Source organism: Piliocolobus tephrosceles, chromosome 20 (genome assembly GCF_002776525.5).
Source record: "Piliocolobus tephrosceles isolate RC106 chromosome 20, ASM277652v3, whole genome shotgun sequence".
Classification (NCBI taxonomy): domain Eukaryota; kingdom Metazoa; phylum Chordata; class Mammalia; order Primates; family Cercopithecidae; genus Piliocolobus; species Piliocolobus tephrosceles.
Window position 1 is genome coordinate 21,889,518 of NC_045453.1, and position 24,456 is coordinate 21,913,973.

At 45.8% G+C, this 24,456-nt stretch overlaps 1 protein-coding gene across 3 annotated transcripts in view; it reads right to left on the bottom strand.

Annotated features, from left to right (window-relative positions):
- Positions 1 to 1,531: 1,531 nt before the first annotated feature.
- ZNFX1 (zinc finger NFX1-type containing 1) overlaps positions 1,532 to 24,456 on the bottom strand; it is a 33,680-nt gene continuing 10,755 nt past the window's right edge. For 2 of the 3 annotated variants that reach the window (XM_023184133.3, XM_023184132.3), the window contains exons 4-14: positions 22,308 to 22,439; positions 20,905 to 21,053; positions 19,301 to 19,450; positions 16,492 to 16,606; positions 13,236 to 13,483; positions 11,317 to 11,456; positions 10,069 to 10,223; positions 9,242 to 9,387; positions 8,287 to 8,397; positions 7,095 to 7,190; positions 2,874 to 5,318 (exon numbers count right to left, since the gene is read on the bottom strand). In XM_023184133.3, coding sequence (XP_023039901.1) covers positions 2,874 to 5,318; positions 7,095 to 7,190; positions 8,287 to 8,397; positions 9,242 to 9,387; positions 10,069 to 10,223; positions 11,317 to 11,456; positions 13,236 to 13,483; positions 16,492 to 16,606; positions 19,301 to 19,450; positions 20,905 to 21,053; positions 22,308 to 22,439 — 3,887 coding nt within the window. Of the gene's footprint in view, positions 5,319 to 7,094; positions 7,191 to 8,286; positions 8,398 to 9,241; positions 9,388 to 10,068; positions 10,224 to 11,316; positions 11,457 to 13,235; positions 13,484 to 16,491; positions 16,607 to 19,300; positions 19,451 to 20,904; positions 21,054 to 22,307; positions 22,440 to 24,456 lie in introns of all 3 variants that reach the window. The other variant, XM_023184130.2, reaches the window with a different exon arrangement.

The window sequence follows — 24,456 nt, forward strand, 5'->3', positions numbered from 1 at the left end:
GTTCTAAAACATCAACAGAAGAGAACTTTAGCATGAATGCCAACCATGCACCAGATATTCTGTATGCTGAATAGAATCCAATCAACTCACTGCACTCCTATGATGCAGGCAGTGATATCTTCATTTTCCAATAAACAGAGGCTTGGAAAGACTAACTTTCCAGAGTTGCACAGCTAGGAATTCAGGTTTTCAACCAACATCTACTTGAACCCACACCCTACCTCTTGCTGCTGTACTGTGGAAATGCTGCTGGAGAAATGGAAGCCCAAAAAGGACAGAAGGAGTCTTGACACCATAAATTAGTTACTTGCTGCAAAAAACTAGAGTCTCTTGTCCCCTAGGCTGGAGTGCAGTGACACAATCTTGGCTCATTGCAACCTCCACCTCCTGGGTTCAAGTGAGTCTCCTGCCTTAGCCTCTGAATACCTATGATTACAGGCGTCCGCTACCACGCCTGGCTAATTTTTGTATTTTTGGGAGAGACAGGTTTCACCATGTTGGCCAGGCTGGTCTTGAACTCCTGACCTCAGGTGATTCACCCACCTCAGCCTCGCAAAGTGCTGGGATTACAGGCATGAGCCACTGAACCTGGTCAAAAACCAGTTTTGATCCTGTAAGAATGTTGGTTCTCATCCTTTTCTGACTCAGAATAAGATGAAAGCTGTAGGGCCCCACCTGGGAAAACTGTATAGCTTGTTATAATTTCAGGGAGTACTTAACCACCCTACCCCCAGCTTAAAAATTATAAGTTATCCAGTAGCACATACCCTAGATACTAAAGAGTGTGTTCAAAGCTATTCATTCAGGCTGCACCTAAGTCACCAACAGAGGGTCCAATTCAGAAAATGATGGCACCACTGTGTGATAGAGTACAGTTCAGACTACTATCTTACTGGATTTTACAGAAAGTAGGTTATAAGCTAAAAAAGCCAAGTGCAGAACTGTGTACTTTTTCTTTTCCTTTTTTTGAACCTTTTTTCTCACTCTTGCCCAGGCTGGAGTACAGTGGCTTCACTGCTCACTGCAACCTCGACCTCCCCAGGCTCAGGTGATCCTTCTACCTCAGCCTTTGGAGTAGCTAGGACCACAGGTGTGAGCAAGCACAACTGGCTTATTTTTGTATTTTTTTTGTGGAGATGGTTTTGCCATGTTGCCCAGGCTGCTCTTGAACTCCTGGGCTCAGGCGATCTGCCCACTGTGGCCTCCCGAAGTGCTGAGATTACAGATGTGAGCCACCGCGCCCGGCCTAAGGGACGTGTATTACATGTGCATAAGCTCTCTCTGGGAGGACTCAGGAAGTGCAGGCTTTGCCTCTGGGGAAGGAAACTTCAAGTATACCCTTTGTACAGGTTGAAAAATGTTCTTTTTACCATGGGTAAAAATCATTCATTGACCAGGTAAATAGAAATCCTGTATCACAAAAACACAATCACAGCCTCATTGTGGACAGTGCCTGCCTTGTCCCTGTCTTCACTGTCTTTGGGTGAGTTGCTTCTGAAAATTGAGGATACACATGGACCACTGATTTTGTCAATCATCGTTTTTAATTGGCTTTTAAGCTAAAGTGCATAGTAAAGACAAAAAAAGGAAATGCATACATAGGAAAGGGACACTTAGAAAGGACCTGAGATACCTAAATGTCTGTTCTAAGGAACACTGGAAGGAGGGAATGCAGATGCAGGCAGCAGGCCTGGGTCTGGCTTCTGGCCTGGGTTTGGAGCCTGCAGAAGCTGCTGGCATGCTAGCCCTACCCAGGCAAAAGCTCCAAGAGGGAGTGTTGGGATGAAGGATCACACTTGGGATAGGTGCTGCTGGTACCAAATGTGACTTTAGCTCCTCAGGGCCCAGGGGTAACCAGCAGTGCCACCAAACCTGTCAGACAGCAGGTAAAGAAATTTCCACCATCCCAAAGTGCAGGTTACAGGAAAGGGGTCACTCCTTAATGACGACCTGGCCCATCTTATGCAGCATGTGGGCTGTTCCATCTTCCCCACTCTCGGTGACTATGTAACTGGGTCAGGGTGAGTTGGTGCAGTCTTTGTCTTACTACATGCCTCCATCTCCTGGAGGCAGGGTGCCCAAGGAGGGCAGGAGGGGTTCTTGTGCTCCTTTTAAGAGATAAGCAGTTCATAAACAACTCTGGGCCTCTGTTTATTATGAGAGTTAGTTTGCAAATTAGGGCCTGGCAATTAGAATCAGTCTGCATCAATGAGCTCATACTCTGTTCCTGGGGAACACTGTAGAATAAGCATTTGACCAAGTAAAGACCCAGAGATACCACTAGGTGGCCCTAGGTGGAAGCCCCAAACATGTTCCAGGAGTCTGTCCACTAATTTGCAGGAGAGAAGAGGTGAGATTTGTTAACTTTGCTCTCAGTTCTGGAGATAAAGTGCTTACTCTAGCGCAGGGATAAATCTAGAAACAAATGTGGGCGAGCCCTAAAAGTGGATCCTTAAAATAGGTGCTAAGACTAAAAAGGATGATTTTTTTTGTTTTGTTTTTGAGACAGAGTCTTGCTCTTGTCACCCAGACTGGAGTGCAATGGCATGATCTCAGCTCACTGCAACCTCCGCCTCCCGGGGCTAAGCAATTCTCCTGCCTCACTCAACCTCCCAAGTAGCTGGGATTACAGGCGCCCGCCACAACGCCCAGCTAATTTTTGCATTTTTAGTAGAGACGGGGTTTCACCATGTTGGTCAGGCTGGTCTCGAACTCCTGACCTTGTGATCCGCCTGCCTCGGCCTCCCAAAGTGCTGGGATTACAGGCGTAAGCCACCGCGCCTGGCCTAAAAAAACAAACTTCAGTTCCTTCATAAGGGAGCTGGCCCCAGTCATTCAGTGGCAAGGGCAAAAGGCAGTGGTATACTATCTTCCTACATCATTCTCTGGATCTCCTCAAAGTTCATCAGGTTGTTGGCCGTGTCAGACCAGGCAGCATGCTGGGCTCCATCCATTTCAGAAGCAAGCTGGTTGCTTCTTTCCAGAGTATGATTTGTGCCACCAATCACTTCCTTACAGTCAGGACACGTGCCCCTCTCCATGGCTCCCCCACAATTGCCAATCACATAGATATGGCCATTGCGGCACTTGAACCAGTGACCACGAGGATAACCTATGGCGCTGACAATCTGCACTCGCTCTTCCTCTGAGATGCCCAGGCCAGAGCAGGGAAGGGTGGCTTTCAGAGCTTCCATCTTTTCCTGCACAAGTTGTTCATCCTCTTGGGTGAACTTACATGTTTTCTCGAGGATATTCTGGACACTATAGACCTCTACTGCTATGCTATCTTTCACCTTCTTCTCTGCTATCCTGTAGCGGGTCAGAAGGTTCACCAGGTACGTGAGCCTCTGGATTTCACTTTGGAGGTCACTTAGTTCCTGGCTAGTGAAGCTCAAGCGCTTCTTGGCCAGCCACTCATGGACCTGGTCTAGTCGAGTCCTCACTCTTTTCTGTTCTAAGACATGCATCTTTTTCAGGGAATCCCACAGGCTGGCCAGGTGGTCATAGAAGCTGATGTAATTCTCAACCAGACCCAGGTCCTTCACTGACAGATTTTTCTGGGCCAGCTTCTCCTTTATCATCAGGAAGTCTTCAGGAAGCAGCTGGTGGAGGAGGCTCTTCCTCTCCAGCAGGGCCTTAAGCCGTTCCTGGCTGGTTACTATTTCCCCTGCTGAACCCTGGATCTTTTCCTTGATGATTTCAATCTCTTCTAGCCGCTGTTTTATGCTAGTTCCATACCTCAGGTTTTTGCGGATGGGCACCTGGCAGATAGGGCAGACTTTCAACCTGATGGCGACTTCATCATCCTTCTGTTCATTCATGTAGCGGTCCAGGGCTTGCACCTCAAAGATGTGGCTGCAGTCTTCCAGCTGCACAAAGCGGGCATCAGGCTCATCCTCAAAGCCAAAGAATATTTGAGTGACCTCATCCATGTGGCAGATACGGCATTTCTTGGGGCATGGCTCCCCACAGAGACCAATGCAGGGGTGGCCACAAACTAGCAGCTTAGTACAAGGCACATAGCATGGGGGTCGGTTGCAGGGCTCAGAGCAGAGTTTGGTGCACTGGTAGTGCTGGCAGCGCCAGACACAGGGTTCCACACAGGGGCTACACAGCTCCCCACATTTCTTCTTGCACTGGCTGTGGACACAGCGGTTCTGACAGGTCCGTTGGCAGGGTGGGCACTCACCAGTGCATGGTTCCTGGCACTTGTGTGAGCAGATAAGCAGGCGCTTGCAGGGCTGCTGACAGTGTTCATGGAAACGCCCTTCGAAGCAGCTGTGGCAGGAGCCTGGGCAAGGATGCCCACAGTCCAAGATAGTGCCACACTTTGTGGTACACTTGACTGGCAGACCACCATACATGAGGTCTTCCACATGACCACATTTTACCTGCTGACTGTGCCCACACTTGAGTTTTACGGTGACCATTTCTGAACACAACTGCACACAGTCCTCACCACATGGGTGGCTGCATCTGTGCCCACATCTCAGAGACTTGGAGCAAGGCTCCTGGCAGCAGAAATCTGACTCAGGCACGGAACAAGGGACCATTTGTTCATGGCCGCACCGAGGAATGGTTTTGGGCACCTTCACCTGACAAGGCTGACACTCCTGGAAGCAAACAAGGGGACACCGGTGCCCATCCTGACAGATGATCTTCTGGCATGGCTTCATGCACTGGAACTCCTTGTGTGAAGAGTCATAAGGGTGGCAGGCACGGGTGCAGACATGCCCACAGCCCAGGCGGAACTCACAGGGCAGGCTGCAGCCTCCTTCGGGTACTTTTTGGAAGTCAGAAGCTTTGGATACTAAGGTGCGGGTATCAGGGTGGTTCTGGCAGCAGAGCCGGAGCATGGGGCCTATTTGATTGTTCTCTCGAAGTGTATGAATGATCTTGCTCCATAGGGGCACCTTGGCCAGCATCTGCATGTTTCCGATGCAGTACATTCCCTTCTTGGCTCGGGACAAGGCCACACAGATGCGGTTGGATATCTGCAGAAAACCCACCTTGCCTTCTTGGTTGCTCCGCACTAGGGAGAGGAGGATGATGTCATTCTCTTCCCCTTGGTATTTGTCCACAACATGGACCCTGACACCAGCAAATGTCTTGGCAGGCATCAGTTTGCGCAGGCAGAAGAGCTGCCCAGTATAGGTAGTGAGGATGGTGATCTGGGAAGGCAAGTATTCCTGGCACAGGAAGTACTTGCACAGCTCTACCACAAAGTGAGCCTCGTGCTGGTTCTGATGGCTTTTGCCCTCTTGAATTTCCTGTTCAGGAAAGCTGTGTTCTACAAAGAAAAGGTTGGAAGACACCCCCTGACAGGGAAAAGAAGTGACATGTTAAAAGGTTCACTCATAGCACTTGTTTTTTTCTTCCTCTCTTCACATGCACTGGCCACTGACTGCTCCAGAGAGAGACCTTGGAAGGCTTTTTGTACCCTCAACATCACTATCTTTAGTTAGTCACTGTGTGCTTTGGGGCACAGCAAGTTATGAAAATAAAAGATTATGCCTCTTTCAGTTTTCAAGGTACTTGTTTGATGTTAATATTTAAAACAGCTGGCCGGGTACAGTGGCTTACGCCTATAATCCCAGCATTTTGAGAGGCCGAGGTGGGTGGACCACCTGAGGTCAGGAGTTTGAGACCAGCCTAGCCCACATGGCGAAACCCCGTGCCTACTAAAAATACAAAAATTAGCTGGGCGTGGCAGTGGGTGCCTATAATCCCAGCTATTCAGGAGGCTGAGACAAGAGAATAGTTTGAACCCAGGATGCAGAGATTGCAGTGAGCTGAGATCATGCCACTGCACTCCAGCCTGGGTGACAAGAGTGAGACTCCGTCTCAAAAAAAAAAAAACAGCCATCCACAACCCAACCATTATAGCTGAGAGAACAAGCAGTGCTGTGATGATGACAGAGCAGCTAACTTACTGAGCACTCCACTGTGTTGACTGCTTTATATACATTACCTCCTTCCATACAGTAATGGGATATGGCAGGAGCCATTATTCTTACTGTCCAGAAGAACCCAATACTCAGAATTTATTTATTTTTAAAATAGAAACAGTCTTGCTATGTTCCCCAGCCTGGTTTTGAACTCTTGGCCTCAGCTGACAATTTTTTTTTTTTTTTTTTAAGACAGAGTTTCACTCTTGTTGCGTAGGCTGGAGTACAATGGCATGGTCTTGGCTCACCGCAACCTCCACCTCCCAGGTTCAAGCGATCCTCTTGCCTCAGCCTCCCAAGTAGTTGGGATTACAGGCACCCACCACCATTTCCAGTTAATTTTTGTATTTTTAGTAGAGACAGGGTTTCACCACGTTGGCGAGGCTAGTCTCAAACTCCTGACCTCAGGTGATCTGCCCATCTTGGCCTCCCAAAGTACTGGGATTATAGGCATGAGCCACCACACCCAGCCAGGCACACGCCACCACACCGAGCTAATTTTTATATTTTTAGTAGAGACGGGGTTTCACCATGTTGGCCAGGATGGTCTCGATCTCTTGACCTCATGATTCACCCGCCTTGGCCTCACAAAGTTCTGGGATTACAGGCATTAGCCACCGCACCTGGCCAGAATTCTTATATAACTTGCTTAAGGTTACATGGCTACTAACAGGCAGAGCTGGGATTAAAAAACCCTGGTCTGTATTTCAATTTCCTCCCAGTAACCAGCTTTTAAAAAGCTGGCTCTACTCCCTTCTGAAAGGCTTTCTTTTTGAGAGGGAGTCTCTCTCTGCTGCCCAGCCTGGAGTGCAGTGGTGTGGCACGATCTCAGCTCACTGCAACCTCCACTTTGCGGGTTCAAGCAATTCTCCTGCCTCAGTCTTCTGAGTAGCTGGGATTACAAGTGCTTGCCACCATGCCCGGCTAATTTTTGTATTTTAGTAGAGACAGAGTTTCACCATGTTAGTTAGGCTGGTCTTGAACTCCTGACCTCAAGTGATCTGCCCACCTCGGCCTCCCAAAGTGCTGGGATTACAGGTGTGAGCCACCGCGCCCGGCTGCTGAAAAGCTTTTTCATCTTGAGAAAATTAAAGCCTTTTTAGGTTGCTGACACCATCCAAGAAAGATTGGGTAAGAGAGACTCACCTTAATCTTCTCATAGTTAAGAACAGATGGATGATTCTCCAGATCCTGGTAAATGTGGGGAGTCAAAAGGCGGGCAATTTCAGGGCACATACGGTGCTGAAAAAACACATGCATGTCATTAGAAACATGGGCAGAGCACACACGGACAATTTCTTTAAAGATGAGGTTGCTGTTAGAAAATTTAGGGAGGGCCAGTTGTGATGGCTCATATCTGTAATCCCATCACTTTGGGAGGCCAAGGCAGGAGGATCACTTGCGCTCAGGAGTTCGAGACCAGCCTGGCAACATAGTGAGCCCTTGTCTCTATTTTTCTTTCTTTTTTTTTTTGAGACGTGTCACCAAGGCTGGGGTGCAGTGGCACAATCTCAGCTCACTGCAACCTCTGCCTCCCAGGTTCTAGTGATTCTCCCGCCTCAGCCTTCCAAAAGTAGCTGGGACTACAGGCATGAGGCACAACACCTGGCTAATTTTTTGTATTTTTAGTAGAGACAGTGTTTTGCCACGTTGGCCAGGCTGGTCATGAACTCCTGACCTCAGGTGATTTGCCCGCCTTGGCCTCCCAAAGTGCTGGGATTACAGGCGTAAGCCACCACACCTGGCCTCTATTTTTTTTTTTTTTTTTTTTGAGACGGAATCTCACTCTATCACCAGGCTGCAGTGCAGTGGCATGATCTCGGCTCACTGCAATCTCTGCCTCCCGGGTTTAAGCGATTCTCCTGCCTCAGCCTCCCGAGTAGCTGGGATTACAGGCGCCCACCACCACGCCAGGCTAATTTTTGTATTTTTAGTAGAGACAGGGTTTCACCATGTTGGCCAGGCTGATCTCAAATGCCTGACCTCATGATCGACCCGCCTTGGCCTCCCAAAGTGCTAGGATTACAGGTGTGAGCCACTGCACCTGGCCTCTATTTTTCTTTAAAAAAAAAAAAAAAGAAAAGAAAACCTAGAGATATAGAGATTATCATTTGAAAAAAATAATAAGGAAAAGGCATAACATAAACAGATCCTTTGTCCAACAAAAACTCAACACAAGGTGATCTTGTGGTGTTTTAACACAGAAAATGTGAGGTTGACAGAGTCATTTCAGTATTACATTATTTTTATTTATATGAGACCTCTTTTGCGGGCAACTGGCAGCTTCCCAGGAGCTTTCTCCCGGGCATTTGGTAATAACAGAGGCCCAGCTTCTCACCTGGTAGTTCAGACGGACAAAGGGAATGTTTACTTTCACTAGCCGTTCAAAAAGGGACACCTCAAGGTTGAAGTTCTTGGCCAGATCATACACGTTGGCACTGGGGCGCAGCTGAGAAGAGAAACATGGCTGAAGATTCTCTACTGATAAAGTCATTTAACCATCCATACTTCCATCCATCCAACCAACCATCAAATGTTTTTCAAGTGCTATGTGCCAGGCACTCTTCTAGATACTCACAGTTTAAGGATTAATAATGACAAGGGTTAAGGATTAGTAGAACTAAAGTTGGTATGACAGAGTGCCCCATGGTGGGTTTCTTCTAGCTAGGCCTCTGAACAGTGACATCTGAGTGGACACTAGCATGGCAGAGGTTGCCAGTTCTTCATTCATTTGAAAAGCAAGATCCATAATGGGGAGCGGAAAGGACACAGTGGGACACCATGAGCAAATGGGATGAAGTCAGAGAAATAAGCTGAAACCTGATCACACAAGCCTTTGTGGGCCACTTTAAGAAGCTTGATTTTTATACAAGTGCAATGGGAAACCACTGGAGGGTTTTTAGCTGGAAAGTGATATTATCTATCTACCTTTTTTTCTTTCTTTTTTTTTTTTTAAATTCACTTTGGCTCCTTTATGTAGAGTGCATTAGAGGGTAGCAAAAATGGAAGCAGGGAGACCGAGGAGCATGCTATTATAATACAGTCCACTCGAAAGACCATGGTGGACTAGGTAAATAGCAGAGGGAATGGATGAAATAAATGATGTTGCCACTAAAATATACCCCAAATCTAACAGCACCTGCTCTTAGACTGAATGTGGGAGGTGAAGGCAAGAGGAATCACAAAAAGCTAATAATAAGCTTGAGGACTGTTGAAGCAGAGACCAGGGTCTTCCTTTATGATCTCACCCCCACAGAGAGCCAGCCCATCTTCTAGGGGGGCTCCTGTTTTACCTGCTGGTGGTCCCCAATCAGAATGAGGTGCTGGCAAGCTTTGCTCAATGTGGCAATGGTATGGGCCTCAAGGACTTCTGCAGCTTCTTCCACTATGACAATCCTCGGCTCCACCTTCTGTAGGATCTGGCGGTATTTGGCAGCACCTCAAGTGAGGAAAGAAGAGAAAGGCTCCTCTGGGCTGAGGCACAGGACCCACAGGGCCACTGAGCCTCTGGGAATCCGCTTTTGTATCTTCCCTGAACCGGGATCAGCGACAAGTAGTCCTTATAGCGTTCTGGGTGGTCTCCAGAACATTAAAGCCGTGTTGGTCACTGTTGGAGTTTCAAACCCAGCAGGAGAAAGTGAGTGAATTTCTTTTCTTTTCTTTTGTTTTTTGAGACAAAGTCTCATTCTGTTACCCAGGCTGGAGTGCACAGTGGTGCGATCTCAGCTCACTGCAACCTCCGCCTCCCAGGTTCAAGTGATTCTTGTGCCCCAGCCTCCCTAGTAGCTAGGATTACAGGTGCCCACCACGCCCGGCCAGTTTTTGTATTTTTAGTAGAGATGAGATTTCATCATGATGACCAGGCTGATTGCAAACTCATGACCTCAGGTGATCCACCTGCCTTGGCCTCCCAAAGTGCTGGGATTACAGGCATGAGACACTGCGCCTGGTGAAAGTGAGTGAATTTCACCAAAAGTTCTCAAAATATGGGTGCTTTCAGTAGCTTTTCATGTTATTTTCCTCTAACCTACCAAAGAAGCTCCTCTTTACCTGTCCTTAGATAATCTGGCACCAGAAGTGAACCTAGATGCAACAGGTAAATTTCTCCACAGTTTCTCACCTGTGGTTGTCATTCCTACAACCTGGGCATCTTTAAGAATGTGCAGGTCTTCCTGGAGTCTCAGCTCAGCCATTCTTTCTGCTGATGTGCGGTACTGGCGTTCATAGCTGAGGATCTTCCGGCGGGTGTCAGCCTGGTACAACTGTAGCCAGAGCCTGGAGAATGGGAAGAACCAAGGAAAGAAAGCCACAAGCTCTTCGAGAAGGTAGAAGAACCCCCTTCAGTGTGCCCAGTGTATGAAGTGAACCTTGGACCTTTGGAGCATAGTGACAGATATATTCAGGGACCCAAGAATCCAAAATGCCCAACAGAAAGATGTCCAGAGTGGTCAGGAGCTAAGGAAAGGGGTGAGATAAAGAACAAAGGTTAACTATGGGAAGAGAATAAGAGACTTTAAAAACTTTGGGAAGAGGCCGGGCGCGGTGGCTCAAGCCTGTAATCCCAGCACTTTGGGAGGCCGAGACAGGTGGATCACGAGGTCAGGAGATCGAGACCATCCTGGCTAACACGGTGAAACCCCGTCTCTACTAAAAAATACGAAAAACTAGCTGGGCGAGGTGGCGGGCACCTGTAGTCCCAGCTACACGGGAGGCTGAGGCAGGAGAATGGTGTAAACCTGGGAGGCAGAGCTTGCTGTGAGCTGAGATCCGGCCACTGCACTCCAGCCCAGGTGACAGAGCAAGACTCCGTCTCAAAAAAAAAAAAAAAACTTTGGGAAGAATTTCTCATAAATTCTCCCAGCTGCGGCATCCCTGCCTAATTTCTCTCCCCTCCTCTAATTCACCATAGAATGTTTATTTTATTAGTAAAAGTGATGATGTCACTAATCGCTGTAAAACTTTCCAATGGCTGTCTACTACTCTTTTTTTTTTTTCCCCTGTAGAGATGAAGTCTCACTATGTTGCCCAGGCTGGTCTTGAACCCTGGGCCTCAAGTGATTCTCTAGCCTCAGCCTCCCAAAGTAATGAGATTACAGGTGTGAGTCACTGTGCCTGTTACCTCTCTGTTCTTTTCTGAGTTTTTATACCCATTTGTAACTTTTTATTTATGGAATTATGTGGTTAATTTGTTACTCTGGATAGACTCCATAGGTTCCATGAAGGTAGAGCAAAGTGTCTATTCTATCCCATGGCTGTATCCCTATCACTCAGCTCAGTGGTTCGTTGAAGGTCTTGGAGGTGGAGAATGTTCCAGGAACAGAACTTCCTGGGGAAATTACATGGGTTGGCTGGATGTGGAACACAGTACCTATAAAGCTGCCAGCGAGAACTGAAGTCCAGCTGCCAAACATCCTCGATCTCATTGGCCTCAGCTGCAGTCATGGTGTTCAGTTTGCGAAGCTCATCCTTCACTCTTTTTTTCATTTTCTTTTTCTGGTTGCGCTGGGTCTGCAGACATCAATACCAGGCAGGGTACTGTCTGAGCAGAGGCAGGCTTGGTTTTAAGCCCAAGGCAGGGGCCACAGCACAAGAAAAAGGGCTGGCATCCCTGATTAATGTCAAGTGTCTTACATTATCCCAACAGCTCTTCCACTGTAGAGTGGCTAAACAAGGACTCTGGAGCCAGTTTGTCTGATTTCAAAGCCCTACTCTATCTCTTAGTAGGTTGTGGAACCTAAGGTAAATGACCTACCCTCTGTGTCCCTCAGTATCACCTTCTATAAAATGGGAATAATAATAGAATCTCTTTATAGGATTGTTGGCTTGTCAGGAGTAAATACATGGAAAGCATTTATACTACTGCTAGCACTAGTTATCATTAAACATCTTTGACCATAGCCTGTTTCTTTTTCCTAAAATGTATGCCATGAAAGTCATGGGGGTGGTATTTTCTTGTTGAATGCTACACAACCAGTGCCCAGCAACTGATGCTTCACACAGGACTTGGCACAGTGCCTGCTAAAATGGTCCTGCTGCCATCATATCAACACAGTACCTGTAACAGGTGGGTGGAAAGCAGTTTATGAGAAAGTGCTCTCTTCTGGCTGTCACTGAGTCTGAGGCTATGAGCCTTTAGAAGGACTTGCAAGTCAGACAGATGTCACTAAATAAAGATCTCCCTGCTGCTTCAAAACGAAACAAATCAACCTTTCCTGATGCCTCCTGGGAGAGATGCTGAATCCATGCTTCTAAGAATCGAGATCATGACTCTGCTCACCACATATAGTGATACTGAACCGAACTAGGAGATCAGGTGCAAACCCAGCACTCAGGTGAAAACAGCATCCAAAGTTGCCCTTGAAAGTTCTCAAATCATTGGTAAGGTTTACAAATTCTTTTTTTTTTTTTTGAGACGGAGTCTCGCTCTGTCTCCCAGGCTGGAGTGCAGTGGCCGGATCTCAGCTCACTGCAAGCTCCACCTCCCGGGTTCCCACCATTCTCCTGCCTCAGCCTCCAGAGTAGCTGGGACTACAGGCGCCTGCCACCTCACCCAGCTAGTTTTCTGTATTTTTTTAGTAGAGACCGGGTTTCACTGTGTTAGCCAGGATGGTCTCGATCTCCTGACCTCATGATCTGCCTGTCTCGGCCTCCCAAAGTGCTGGGATTACAGGCTTGAGCCACCGCGCCCGGCCTAAGGTTTACAAATTCTTATTTTGAGTATCTAATCCACGATCATCGTAGTTACGCATGGTAAATAGTGAGGACTATTAGGCTCCACCAAAAGGAGCAGAGGGAAGGCTACATGAAGACACCTGGGCATTCATACAATTCTGACTTTAAGAGAAGTGTCAAATTCCAGGGTGAATGAAGGAGGAATATTCCATCCAGCCTGGAGGTCTCATTTCATTGCTTACTTTAATCCTCTAAAATCTTAGTTCATGTTTACAAACTCATTTGAAATGAGAAGACAACACTCCTGAAGGCATTAAGTGCTGAGACCGTGTTTGACCTGACTCATATGTGCTACATTCTTCCACAAGTTCTACAAAAGCACTTGGTTACCTGCTTCCTGTCTTTCTAAGCTGGCATTTCTTGCCAGAGGCCCTCTGAAGAACTGTAGTATTTATATCCATGGGAATCAGTACACCCATCTAATACCAGGGGTAGGCTGTAATACGGGTACTTAGTTAATTGCAATGATGAAGTGAATATACTGTATCAGAAGTGGGGGAAAACAAATGGTCAGAACACTCTCAGGCCTGTTTCAACCCAAGGAAGTGAGTTTACCTGCCACTCTCCCATAGCTTGCTCCTGTCCAGCTGCTGTCCCAGGGCCACAATGGTCTAGCCTCATGGCCAGAAGCATTTTAGCCAACTCCTGGTCTGCCCCACTCTCTTCCTTCTTCCGTCGCTGGGGCCTCACCACCTCTTCCTCCTCAATCACGCGGTCTGCTTGAATCAGGTCAGCTTCCTCTGCGATCTCAATCAGCGAACTCTCCTCCTCCCCTTCTTCTTCCTCATCCCCTTCTGCCTGGGCTAAGAGAGAGAAACAGATACAGATGAAAACTCTTTTTTTTTTTTTTTGAGATGAAGTCTCGCTCTGTTGCCCGGGATGGAGTGCGGTGATACGATCTTGGCTCACTGCAACCTCTGCCTCCTGGGTTCAAGTGATTCTCCGGCCTCAGCCTCCCGAGTAGCTGGGATTACAGGCACCCAGCACCATGCCTGGCTAATTTTTGTATTTTTAGTAGAGATGGGGGTTCACCATGTTGGCCAGGCTGGTCTCAAACTCCTGACCTCGTGATCTGCCTGCCTTGGCTTCCCAAAGTGCTGGGATTACAGGCGTGAGCCACTGTGCCTGGCCAGAGATAGAAACTCTTGAAGCTAAGGGACAGAAGAGGGCACCTACACGAGCTCAGATGCATGAAGACATTATCAAGGGTTTATGTGATTTTTTTTTTTTTTTTGAGATGGAGTTTCGCTCTTGTGGCCCAGGATGGAGTGCAATGGCACAATCTTGGCTCACCACAACTTCTGCCTCCCGGGTTCAAGTGATTCTCCTGCCTCAGCCTCCCGAGTAGTTGGGATTACAGGCATGCATGACCATGCCCAGCTAATTTTGAATTTTTAGTAGAGACAGCGTTTCTCCATGTTGGTCAGGCTGGTCTCAAACTCCAACCTCAGGTGATCTGCCTGCCTCGGCCTCCCAAAGTGCTGGGATTACAGGCGTGAGCCACTGCACCGGGTCCTGTGTGATTATTTCTGAGACAAGAAACTAGAAGGAATGAGAGGAGAGTTAGGAAAGGCTTAGGTCTCCTTATATACTTTTTGTTACATGTTTTACATTTTAAAAAATCATATGAATGTACGCCCTTTAAAGAAAGGTTTTGGCTGTGCGTGGGGCTTATGCCTGCATCCCAGCACTCTAGGAGGCTGAGGCAGGTGGATCACCTGAGGTCAGGAGTTCGAGACCAGCCTGGCCAGCACGGTGAAACCCTGTCTCAGCCGGGTGCGGTGGCTCATGCCTGTAATCCCAGCACTTCGGGAGGCCAAGTCAGGCGGATCACGAGGTCAGGAGTTCAAGACCATTCTGGCTAACACAGTGAAACCCTATCTCTACTAAAAGCACAAAAAAAAATTAGCCGGGCGTGGTGACAGGCGCCTGTAGTCCCAGCTACTCGGGAGGCTGAGGCAGGAGAATGGCGTGAACCCGGAGGGGGCGGAGCTTGCAGTGAGTGGAGATCACGCCACTGCACTCCAGCCTGGGCGACAGAGCGAGACTCCGTCTCAAAAAAAAAAAAAAAAGAAACTCTGTCTCTACTAAAAATACAAAAATTAGCCAGGTGTGGTGGTGCATGCCTGTAGTTGCAGCTACTTGGGAGGCTGAGGCAGGAGAATCATTTGAATCCAGGAGGTGGAAGTTGCAGTGAGCCGAGATCATGCCATTGTGCTCCAGCCTGGGCAACAGAGCAAGACTCCATCTCAAAAATAAATAAATAAGCCTGGGCGCAGTGGCTCATGCCTGTAATCCCAGCACTTTGGGAGGCCGAGGCGGGCAGATCACCTGAGGTGAGAGCTCAAGACCAGCCTGGCCAATAGGGGGAACCCCATCTTTACTAAAAATACAAAATAAGCTGGGCATGGTGAGTGTGCCTGTAATCCCAGCTACTTGGGAGGCTGAGGCAGGAAAATTGCTTGAACCTGGGAGGCAGAGGTTGCAGTGAGCCAAGATCACGCCATTGCACTCCAGCCTGGGGGACAGAGTGAGACTGTGAGACTTAGTCTCAAAAAAAAATAAATAAAAATAAAAAAATAAAATAAATAAATACAAAATAAATAAATAAAGATTTTACTTATACCAAATACATATACAATGGAGGGCATTCAATGTAAATACATAATATAAAGGATAATAAAAATATATAAAATGAATACCCATGTACCCTCCACCCAATTTAAGTAGAAAACTGCCAAATTTTTTGAAGACCTTTGTGAGCCTTCCTAACCCGAATTTTATATTACTCATTTCCTTTCTAAAAGATAATAATGTTACCACATTTATACTGTATCTAAGTAACACACTGTCTAGTATATATGTTTCCATAACTTGTCTTTTTTTTTTCTTTTTTAGACCATGTCTGTCACTCAGGCTGTAGTACAGCATTGCAGTCATTGCTCACTGCAGCCTCAACCTCCTGAGCTCAAGCCAGGGTCTCATTATGTTCCCAGGCTGGTCTCCAACTTCTGGGCTCAAACGATCCTGCTGTCTTGCACTCACAAAGTGCTGGGATTACAGGCATGGGCCACCATGCCCAGCTAACTTGCCTTTTTCATTCAGCATGTTTTTGAGATTCATATGTGTTACTGTATATGCTGTGATTCGTTCCTTTTCACTGTTGTACAGTATTTCATTATCTGAGTTGACTTAATTGATCCATCCATTGAAGAAATGTTGATGAACATTTGAGTTCTGATTTTCTGGTATGATAAAGTGGTTATATAAATTTAAATATCCCCAGCAGCAGTGCACAGAGTTTCCACTGCTTCAAATTCTCATCAACATGGGGTTATATCAAATTTTAATTGTTGCCAAACTGGTGCGTATGTAATAGTATCTCATTGTGGTTTTAATTCCTCTAATTTTTAATGAGTACTTTTCACATATCTATTGAACAGTAAGATTTCCTATTTTGTGATGTGCCTGTTAAAAGTCTTTTATCTCATTAACTGGGCGTGGTGGCACATGCCTGTAATCCCAGCTACTTGGGAGGCTGAGGCAGGAGAGGAGAATCGCTTGAACCCAGGAGGCGGAGGTTGCGGTGAGCCGAGATCGCGCCATTGCCCTTCAGTCTGAGCAACAAGAGTGAAACTCCATCTCAAAAAAAAAAAAGTATTTTCTCTTTTCCTTATATTAAGCTATTTGTCTTTCTCTGACTGACTCATAGCTCTTTATTTATTCTGGAAATTATTTTTAAGTCTCCCTGTTCTGGTATTTACTATATTCTACCTTAAGATTTGATTCTAGTAAGACATGCACTTCTTACCTGTATTCTCAGGTCCTGCTGGAGAAACACTTTGGGTGAAAGAACCGACACCAAGACCTAGCCACTCCAGCATCATGGAATGCTTCCAGTGCTGGAAGCAAATCCATTCACTATCCTAAGGAAGGAAGAATGATCATTTGTGAGGATTCTATGACAACCAATGTGAAGACAGGGTCTCCTCAAAGAATCAAAAGCAGATTGGGGCATGGTAACTCATGCCTATAATCCCAGCAATTTGGAAGGCCAAGGCAGGAGGATTGCCTGAGCCCAGAAATTCAAGACCAGCCTGCGCAATACGGTCAGACCCCATGTCTTAACAAAAAAAAAAAAAAAAAAAAAAAAGAAGACTGGGCGTGGTGGCTTGCGCCTGTAATCCCAACACTTTGGGAGGCTGAGGCAAGGCAGATCACCTGAGGTCAGGAGTCTGAGACCAGCCTGGCCAACTTGGTGAAACCCCGTTTCTATTAAAAATACAAAATCAGGCTGGGCGCGGTGGCTCACGCCTATAATCCCAGCACTTTGGGAGGCCAAGGCGGGCGGATCACAAGGTCAGGAGATAGAGACCACGGTGAAACCCCGTCTCTACTAAAAATACAAAAGAAAGATTAGCTGGGCGCGGTGGCGGGCGCCTGTAGTCCCAGCTACACAGGAGGCTGAGGCAGGAGAATAGCGTGAACCCGGGAGGCGGAGCTTGCAGTGAGCCGAGATCACGCCACTGCACTCCAGCCTGAGGGACAGAGTGAGATTCTGTCTCAAAAAAAAAAAAAAAAAATACAAAAATTAGCCAGGCATAGTGGTGCATGCCTGTAGTTCCAGCTACTCAGGAGGTTGAGGCAGGAGAACTGCTTGAACCCGGGAGGTGGAGGTTGCAGTGAGTGGAGATTGTGCCACTACACTCCGGTCTGGGTGACAAAGCAAGACTCTCTTAAAAAAGCTGGGTGTGATGGCATGTGCATATAATCCCAGTTACTCAGGAGGCTGAGGTGGGAGGACTGCTTGAACCCAGGAGGCCCAGGCTGCAGTGAGCTATGATTATGCCACTGCCCTCCAGCCTGGGCTCAAGACCCTATCTCAAAAGAAAAAAGAATCAAAAGTCATTCCCTTAAAGTTTATAGGCTGTACTATTCACAACAGCAAAGACATCTAATCAACCTAAATGCCCACCAATAAAGGACTGGATAAAGAAAACGTGGTACATATACACCATGGAATACTATGCAGCCATAAAAAGAGAATGAGATCATGTCCTTGAGTTTGAGAGCACTATCTTTAGCAAACTAAAACAAGAACAGAAAACCAAATACTGCATGTTCTCACTTATAAGTGGGAGTTAAATGATGAGAACACATGGTCACATAGAGGGGATCAACACACTGGGGCCTATCGAAGGGTGGAGGGTGGGAGGAGGGAGAGGAGCAGGAAAAATAACTGATGAGTACTAGGCTTAATATCTAGGTGACATACAACAAACTGCCATGACACAAGTTTACCTATGTAACAAACCTGCACATGTACCACTGAATATAAGTTAAAAAAAAATTAAAAAAGAAACATTATATTGTTTTAAAAAAAAAAAACAGTTCATAGGCTACAAACTGGCGTCTCCTTGGGCAACTGGAACATTTAACATGACTTGCATAGAATTTTAAAAATCAAAGGGCTGGGCACGGTGGCTCATGCCTATAATCCCAGCACTTTGGAAGGCCGAGGTGGGTGAGTCACCTGAGGTCAGGAGTTCAAGACCAGCCTGGCCAATGTGGTGAAACCCAGTCTCTACAAAAATTAGCCAGGCATGACGGCAGGTGCCTGTAATCCTAGCTACTCAAGAGGCCGAGGCAAGACAATCACTTGAAACCAGGAGGTGGAGGTTGTAGTGAGCCAAGATCGTGCCATTGCACTCCAGCCTGGGGTGAGAGAGTGTGACTGTCTCAAAAAGAAAAAAAAGGAATTTAAAAAATTTTCCAGCCTATTTTGACAAAATCAGGAGCTATGGCAACAAATGGCTGGAGCTGGGTTGCTACCACATCTGTTCCAGTTTGCCACAGTCCTCTCCGCTTCTTAATATTTCAAATCTAGATTGTTTCACTTATTTGTAAGACCCGAATGACCTCTGTAAGCTTTTGGATTTGTAATCCTGTAAATCAGCAACCTAATGATAACAAAGCTACCATTTCACTGGGTTCCTGGCCCGCCACTTTACAGAGACTGTCTCAGTTATTTCTTACAATATCTTTTGAAGACAGGCATTATTATCATCCATGTTTGATTGCTGAGGATCACATGAGCCCAAGTCACATAGTCAGTCTGCATGACTATATCTATCCACTCCCAAGTTCTCTATCTGTGCTAGTTTGCCTCTGGTTATGATTTTGTTCATTTAACAAACACGTAGTACGGTTACTAAATTAATAAGTTTACAAATACTACCATGCCCATCTAAATAACAATCCTGTAAGAACAAATATCTGTAAGAAATTGCCTTTTTGCAAATTAATATTACAGATATTGGCAATTTCATTTGGTTCAACTTAATGCTTATTATTATCCCCATTTTATAAAAGAGGAAACAGCCACAGGAAATTAAGTAACTTGTCCAGAGCCAAGCCCAGATTAAAACCCAGCAGGCTGGTTCCAGAGTTTTGTTCCTGACCAGCATATTCAGCTGCCTCTCATCACAAAAGGTAACTTTGCACATTGTGGCAGCATCAGATTATCAAACAGCTAAAGTTTTGGACTGATGATTCTCTTGGAGGCTACCTCAAAGTACTGAGGCCAGAGACATATTTGTGTCCCCCAGGATGACCCCTACCTGCGCTGGTCCATTCATGAGACTTTCCCAGTGCTGAGGTGAGATGTACTTCTGCAGGTACTGTTCCCGTAGGACACCGCGCATGGTGCACTCCAGGGTCTTGGCTCCTTCATGAAGCTCTTGCTCTGACTCCTTCATCTGTGTCATGATCTGCCAAGAACAGAGGGAAAGAAATGATGAGGAAGTATCATCATCCCCCAAACTCAGTCCTCACCTTGAGGGAAAACAAAGCTAAGACAGGAACAGTAAGGAGGGAGAATAAATAGACTAGTCAACAAACCAATTTCCCAAGGCACATTATTGTGGTCTTGAAACCAAAGAACTAGTATCGGCCGGGCGTGGTGGCTCATGCCTATAATCCCAGCACTTTGGGAGGCCGAGGCAGGTGGATCACTTGCGGTCTGGAGTTCAAGACCAGCCTGGCCAACATGGCAAAACGCTGTCTCTACTAAAAATGCAAAAATTAGCTGGGCGTGGTGGTGAGCACCTGTAATCCCAGTTACTTGGGAGGCTGAGGCACAAGAATTGCTTGAACCCGGGAGGCAGAGGTTGCAGTGAGCTGAGATGGTGCCACTGCACTCCAGCCTAGGTGACAGAGTGAGACTCCGTCTCAAGAAAAAAAAAAAAAAAATCAAAATCTCTGAAAGATTCCTACCAATCAGTAAAAAAAGAAAACAAGGAATGCAGGTTGAATATCCCTTATCCAAAATTCTTGGGACTAGAAGTGTTTCAGATGTTGGAATATTTGTGTTTATACTTACTGGTTGAGCATCCCAAATCTGGAAATCCAAAATGTGAAATAATGTTGGGCAAGGCGCAGTGGCTCACACCTGTAATCCCAGCACTTTGGGAGGCTGAGACGGGCAGATCACCTGACATCAGGAGTTCGAGACCAACCTGGCCAACATGGTGAAATCCTGTCTCTACTAAAAATACAAAAATCAGACAGGTGTGATGGCAGGTGCCTGTAATCCCAGCTACTCAGGAGGCTGAGGCAAGAGAATGACTTGAACCCAGGAGGTGGAGGTTGCAGTGAGCCGAGATTGTGCCACTGCAATCCAGCCTGGGCAACTGGGCAATATCCTGTCTCAAAAAAAAAAAAAAGAAAAAAGAAAAAAGAAATAATGTTGGCACTCAGAAAGTTTTGGATTTTGGATTTTCTAATTTGAGATTCTCAACCTACACAACAGAAAAACAAACAGGCCAAGAATACTGTGGCAGAGACTTCAAGCCTCACAATATCTGTTCTCTCTCTTTTCCTTAGTAATAAGAATCCAGATTTTGACTGGGCACATTGCTGCCCAGCTAAAAGATAACATTTCTTGGTCAGTTGGCTCTACATAGAGATGCTGTGGGTGGTACGGGGGAAGGAGCCTTAAGGGAGGGTGGGGACGGGCAGTGTGTCCTTGTCTTTTCTCCATCTTGGATTGTGAAGGCAAAGGTCATACCAAAGGATTAGCAGAATACAATGCTGAAAGGAACCGGGGTCTGCCAGAGCTTTGAGGAGCCTCTACATCTACCCTGGGCTGCCTAAGCAGAAAGCCACTGCTATCTTGTTTAGGTCCCTCTTGAACTACCTCAGATATTTCAGAGCTGGGACTTACACTCATGTAGGCCCTTCGGAGGTGCATGGGGAGGTTGCGGCGGAATTCCCGCTTATTCCTCAGCTCCCTTAGGGTGAACTGCTTCAGGATTTCACTGTTGCTCCTTCCACCCACCCGCACAATGCTGGTCTTCTGACACTTGTAGATGCCTGTGGAGCAAAGTAGAACATGGCAGGATTGAAAGGAGCTATGCTAGGTTCTCTCAGGTGAGAGCTGTGTGTATTTGGGATCTAGTCTGGTTCCTTAGAGAACACACTTGTGCTTAAAGGAAATTTACCCCATTAATGAGTGAGAAGGTCCCTGAGAAGATGTGACCTGCAGAGCAGTAAAGTATAGCGCTTAAAGAGTACAGGTTCTGCAATCATACAACTAGGGATCTAACTCTTAGCTCTACCACTTATTGCTGTGTAACCTGGGGCAAGTTACTTGAGTCTCAGTTTCTCTGTCTGTGATTTAGAGATGGCAACATCTCCCATATAGGGCTACAGTCTGGATAAATGAAAGAAAATCTTTAAAGCTCCTAGCTAGGGCCCAGCACAAAGCAAGCACCCAGGAGATGTTACATATTTTTCACTCTGCAGATTTACTGATTGTTCATATGTTCTAGGCATGTGCCAAGTTCTGAAGATACAGCAGTAGAAATACAGGCCCAGTTTCTGATTTGTTATCATTTCTTTGTCTCTGGCAGGAAGTTACTCATTAAATAATCAATATGACAGCAATAAATGTAGTGAGTACTGGTAGCAGGGGACATTACCTAGTCTGGGTGGCATAGGGATCTATTCTTAAGAATCTAATATTTAAACTCAGACTCTAAGAATAAAGATTTATCTAGGTGAAAGGACAGTATAGAAGAATGAAAAATACAGGAAAAGCATATTCATTCATCAATTAATGTTATTTAGTATTTTTTGAGTGCCCAATATGTGCCAGGATATGTGAATACAGCAAGAAAAGGACCAATCCTCATCTAGGGTAGAGATACATAAAATAGATTATAAAAAAATAAAAAATGCAAAAGAGACTTCACTTTGGGGCTACAGAAAAAGTCCACCTGAGAAGAGAGATTTAAAGTGGGACTAGAAGAATGAGTAGGGCCAGCCAGGTTGAATAAGCTCAAGATGGAGAGGAAAAAACTATTCCAAGCAGGAGGATGGCATGGGCCAATGGAGGACGTAGAGGCTTTCAAGGAACTGAAGATAACCAGTGTTGCTGGAGTTAGGGAGAACAAGGTTAAGAAGTAGGAGCTTTGGTTCACACTCCAGCTGGGATAGATCACAAACGGCCATGTAAGTGATGATAAGGACTGTCAACTTTGTTCGAAGAGCAATAGAAAGCTACTGGGTGGCTGATGGTTCAACATCAACATCCTGATAGAGAGCAAATTTGCCTATAAATATTACCTTCCAGAAACTGGTCCAAAGCATGATTAGTATAACACACAACCAAGATGGGGAACTTCTGGAGGCTAATTTGCCAAACAGACTCGTTGGTTAGGAGGGCCTGAACAATTTTTAGACCCACATAGGTTTTGCCTAGAAAATAAGGAAAAAGGAATTTAACAATTTAGACATTTTCTAAATAAAGTAATTAATTACTTAGAGCAAAATCTTGTTTTTTAAATTTAATACATTAAGATAGTTTAAAATCTAAGAAGCATACATGGTACATTGTGAAAAGTCCCTCTTGTACTCTGTCACCCAGTTCTCTGGGTGGAAGTAACCAATGTTATCAGTTTCTTTTGTAACTTTACAGTGATAGTATATCCATGTATATACAAACAAATACAAATGTATATTCTTTTTCTAGCCTTCCCCATTTCTCCTTAAAATATTAATAGTAACAGACTATTTTCACCATTCTACATCTTGATTTTTTTTCACTTAACGTATCTTTTTTTTTTTTTTGAGACAGAGTCTCGCTCTGTCACTCAGGCTGGAGTGCAGTGGCCGGATCTCAGCTCACTCACTACAAGCTCCGCTTCCTGGGTTTACGCCATTCTCCTGCCTCAGCCTCCCGAGTAGCTGGGACTACAGGCGCCCGCCACCTCGCCCAGCTAGTTTTCTAGTAGAGACGGGGTTTCACCGTGTTAGCCAGGATGGTCTCGATCTCCTGACCTCGTGATCCACCTGTCTCGGCCTCCCAAAGTGCTGGGATTACAGGATTGAGCCACTGTGACCGGCCACTTAACGTATCTTGAAAAAGGTCATTCTCTATCAATACATAGGAGAATCTCGTCCTGTCCCCCATTTTCTTTTTACAGCTGTAAGGTCGTTTTAGTCAGTTTTCTATTGATGACATATATGTTGTTTCCAATCTTGTAGCAAATTCTTTGAAATACTTTTTATATACATGGTAGATTTGCTTTTGTGATGGGACGGGAAAACTTGTAGAAATCAACATTGGAATGAGTTACAGGCTCATTAGTAAATAGCCATTCATTAATTAATTAGACTAAAAACTGATGCATTCTTTTTTTTTTTTTGAGATGGAGTTTCACTCTTGTTGCCCAGGTTGGAGTGCAATGGTGTGATCTTGGCTCACCACAACCTCTGCCTCCTGGGCTCAAGCGATTCTCCTGCCTCAGCCTTCCAAGTAGCTGGGACTACAGGCGCGTGCCACCATGCCCACCTAATTTTTGTATTTTTAGTAGAGACAGGGTTTCACCATGTTGGCCAGGATGGTCTTGATCTCTTGACCCTGTGATCTGCCGGCCTCTGCCTCCCAAAGTGCTAGGATCACAGGCGTGAGCCACCATGCCTGGCCTGCTAAATTCTTACATTGTGTCAGGCTGGTAAGGTAGACACTGTCCTCAAAAATCTCAAAGTTGAGGGAGGGAATGATATAAGATAATCAAAGATTTCAATATAGCAGGATAAGTAACAATTTCTTCCTTCTTTTTTAAGGCCCTATGTTGCCCAGACTGGAGTGCAGGGGCTATGTGTACTACAGCCTGAACACCTGTCTTCAAGGGATCCTTCCACCTCAGCCTCACAAGTACTTGGTACTACAGGTACTCGTCAAGACACCCAGCTTTGTTACATCAAGTTTTATTTATTTATTTTTTTTGAAATCATGAGTTGTCATTACTTTATTAGTATTTTTTTAAAAGACTTTTTCCTGTTTGGGTTTTTTTTTTTTTTTTTCTTTGGTACATCCTTTTGGAAAGTAATTTAGCAGTAGCTATTTTAACTGTTAATGTAAATTCCCACTTCTAATAATAGTTATAACCCCAGAGTAGAATTAGAGAGTGGCACATGGGGAGAAGGGTATAAGAAGGTATAGTTCCATGAGAAGTACAATGTGGCAGATAGGAGCCAGAATTCTACCGCTAGACTGCCTGAATTCAATTCCTAAACTTGCCACTTAACATCTGTGTGAGCTTCAGTACATACTTCCCACCTCATAAGAGGTTATTTAACCCTTCTTTGCCTTAGCTGTTTTCATCTGTATAATTTTTTTTTTTTTTGAGATGGAGTCTTGCTGTCGCCCAGGCTGGAGTGCAGTGTGGCGCAATCTCCGCTCACTGCAAGCTCCGCCTTCCGGGTTCAC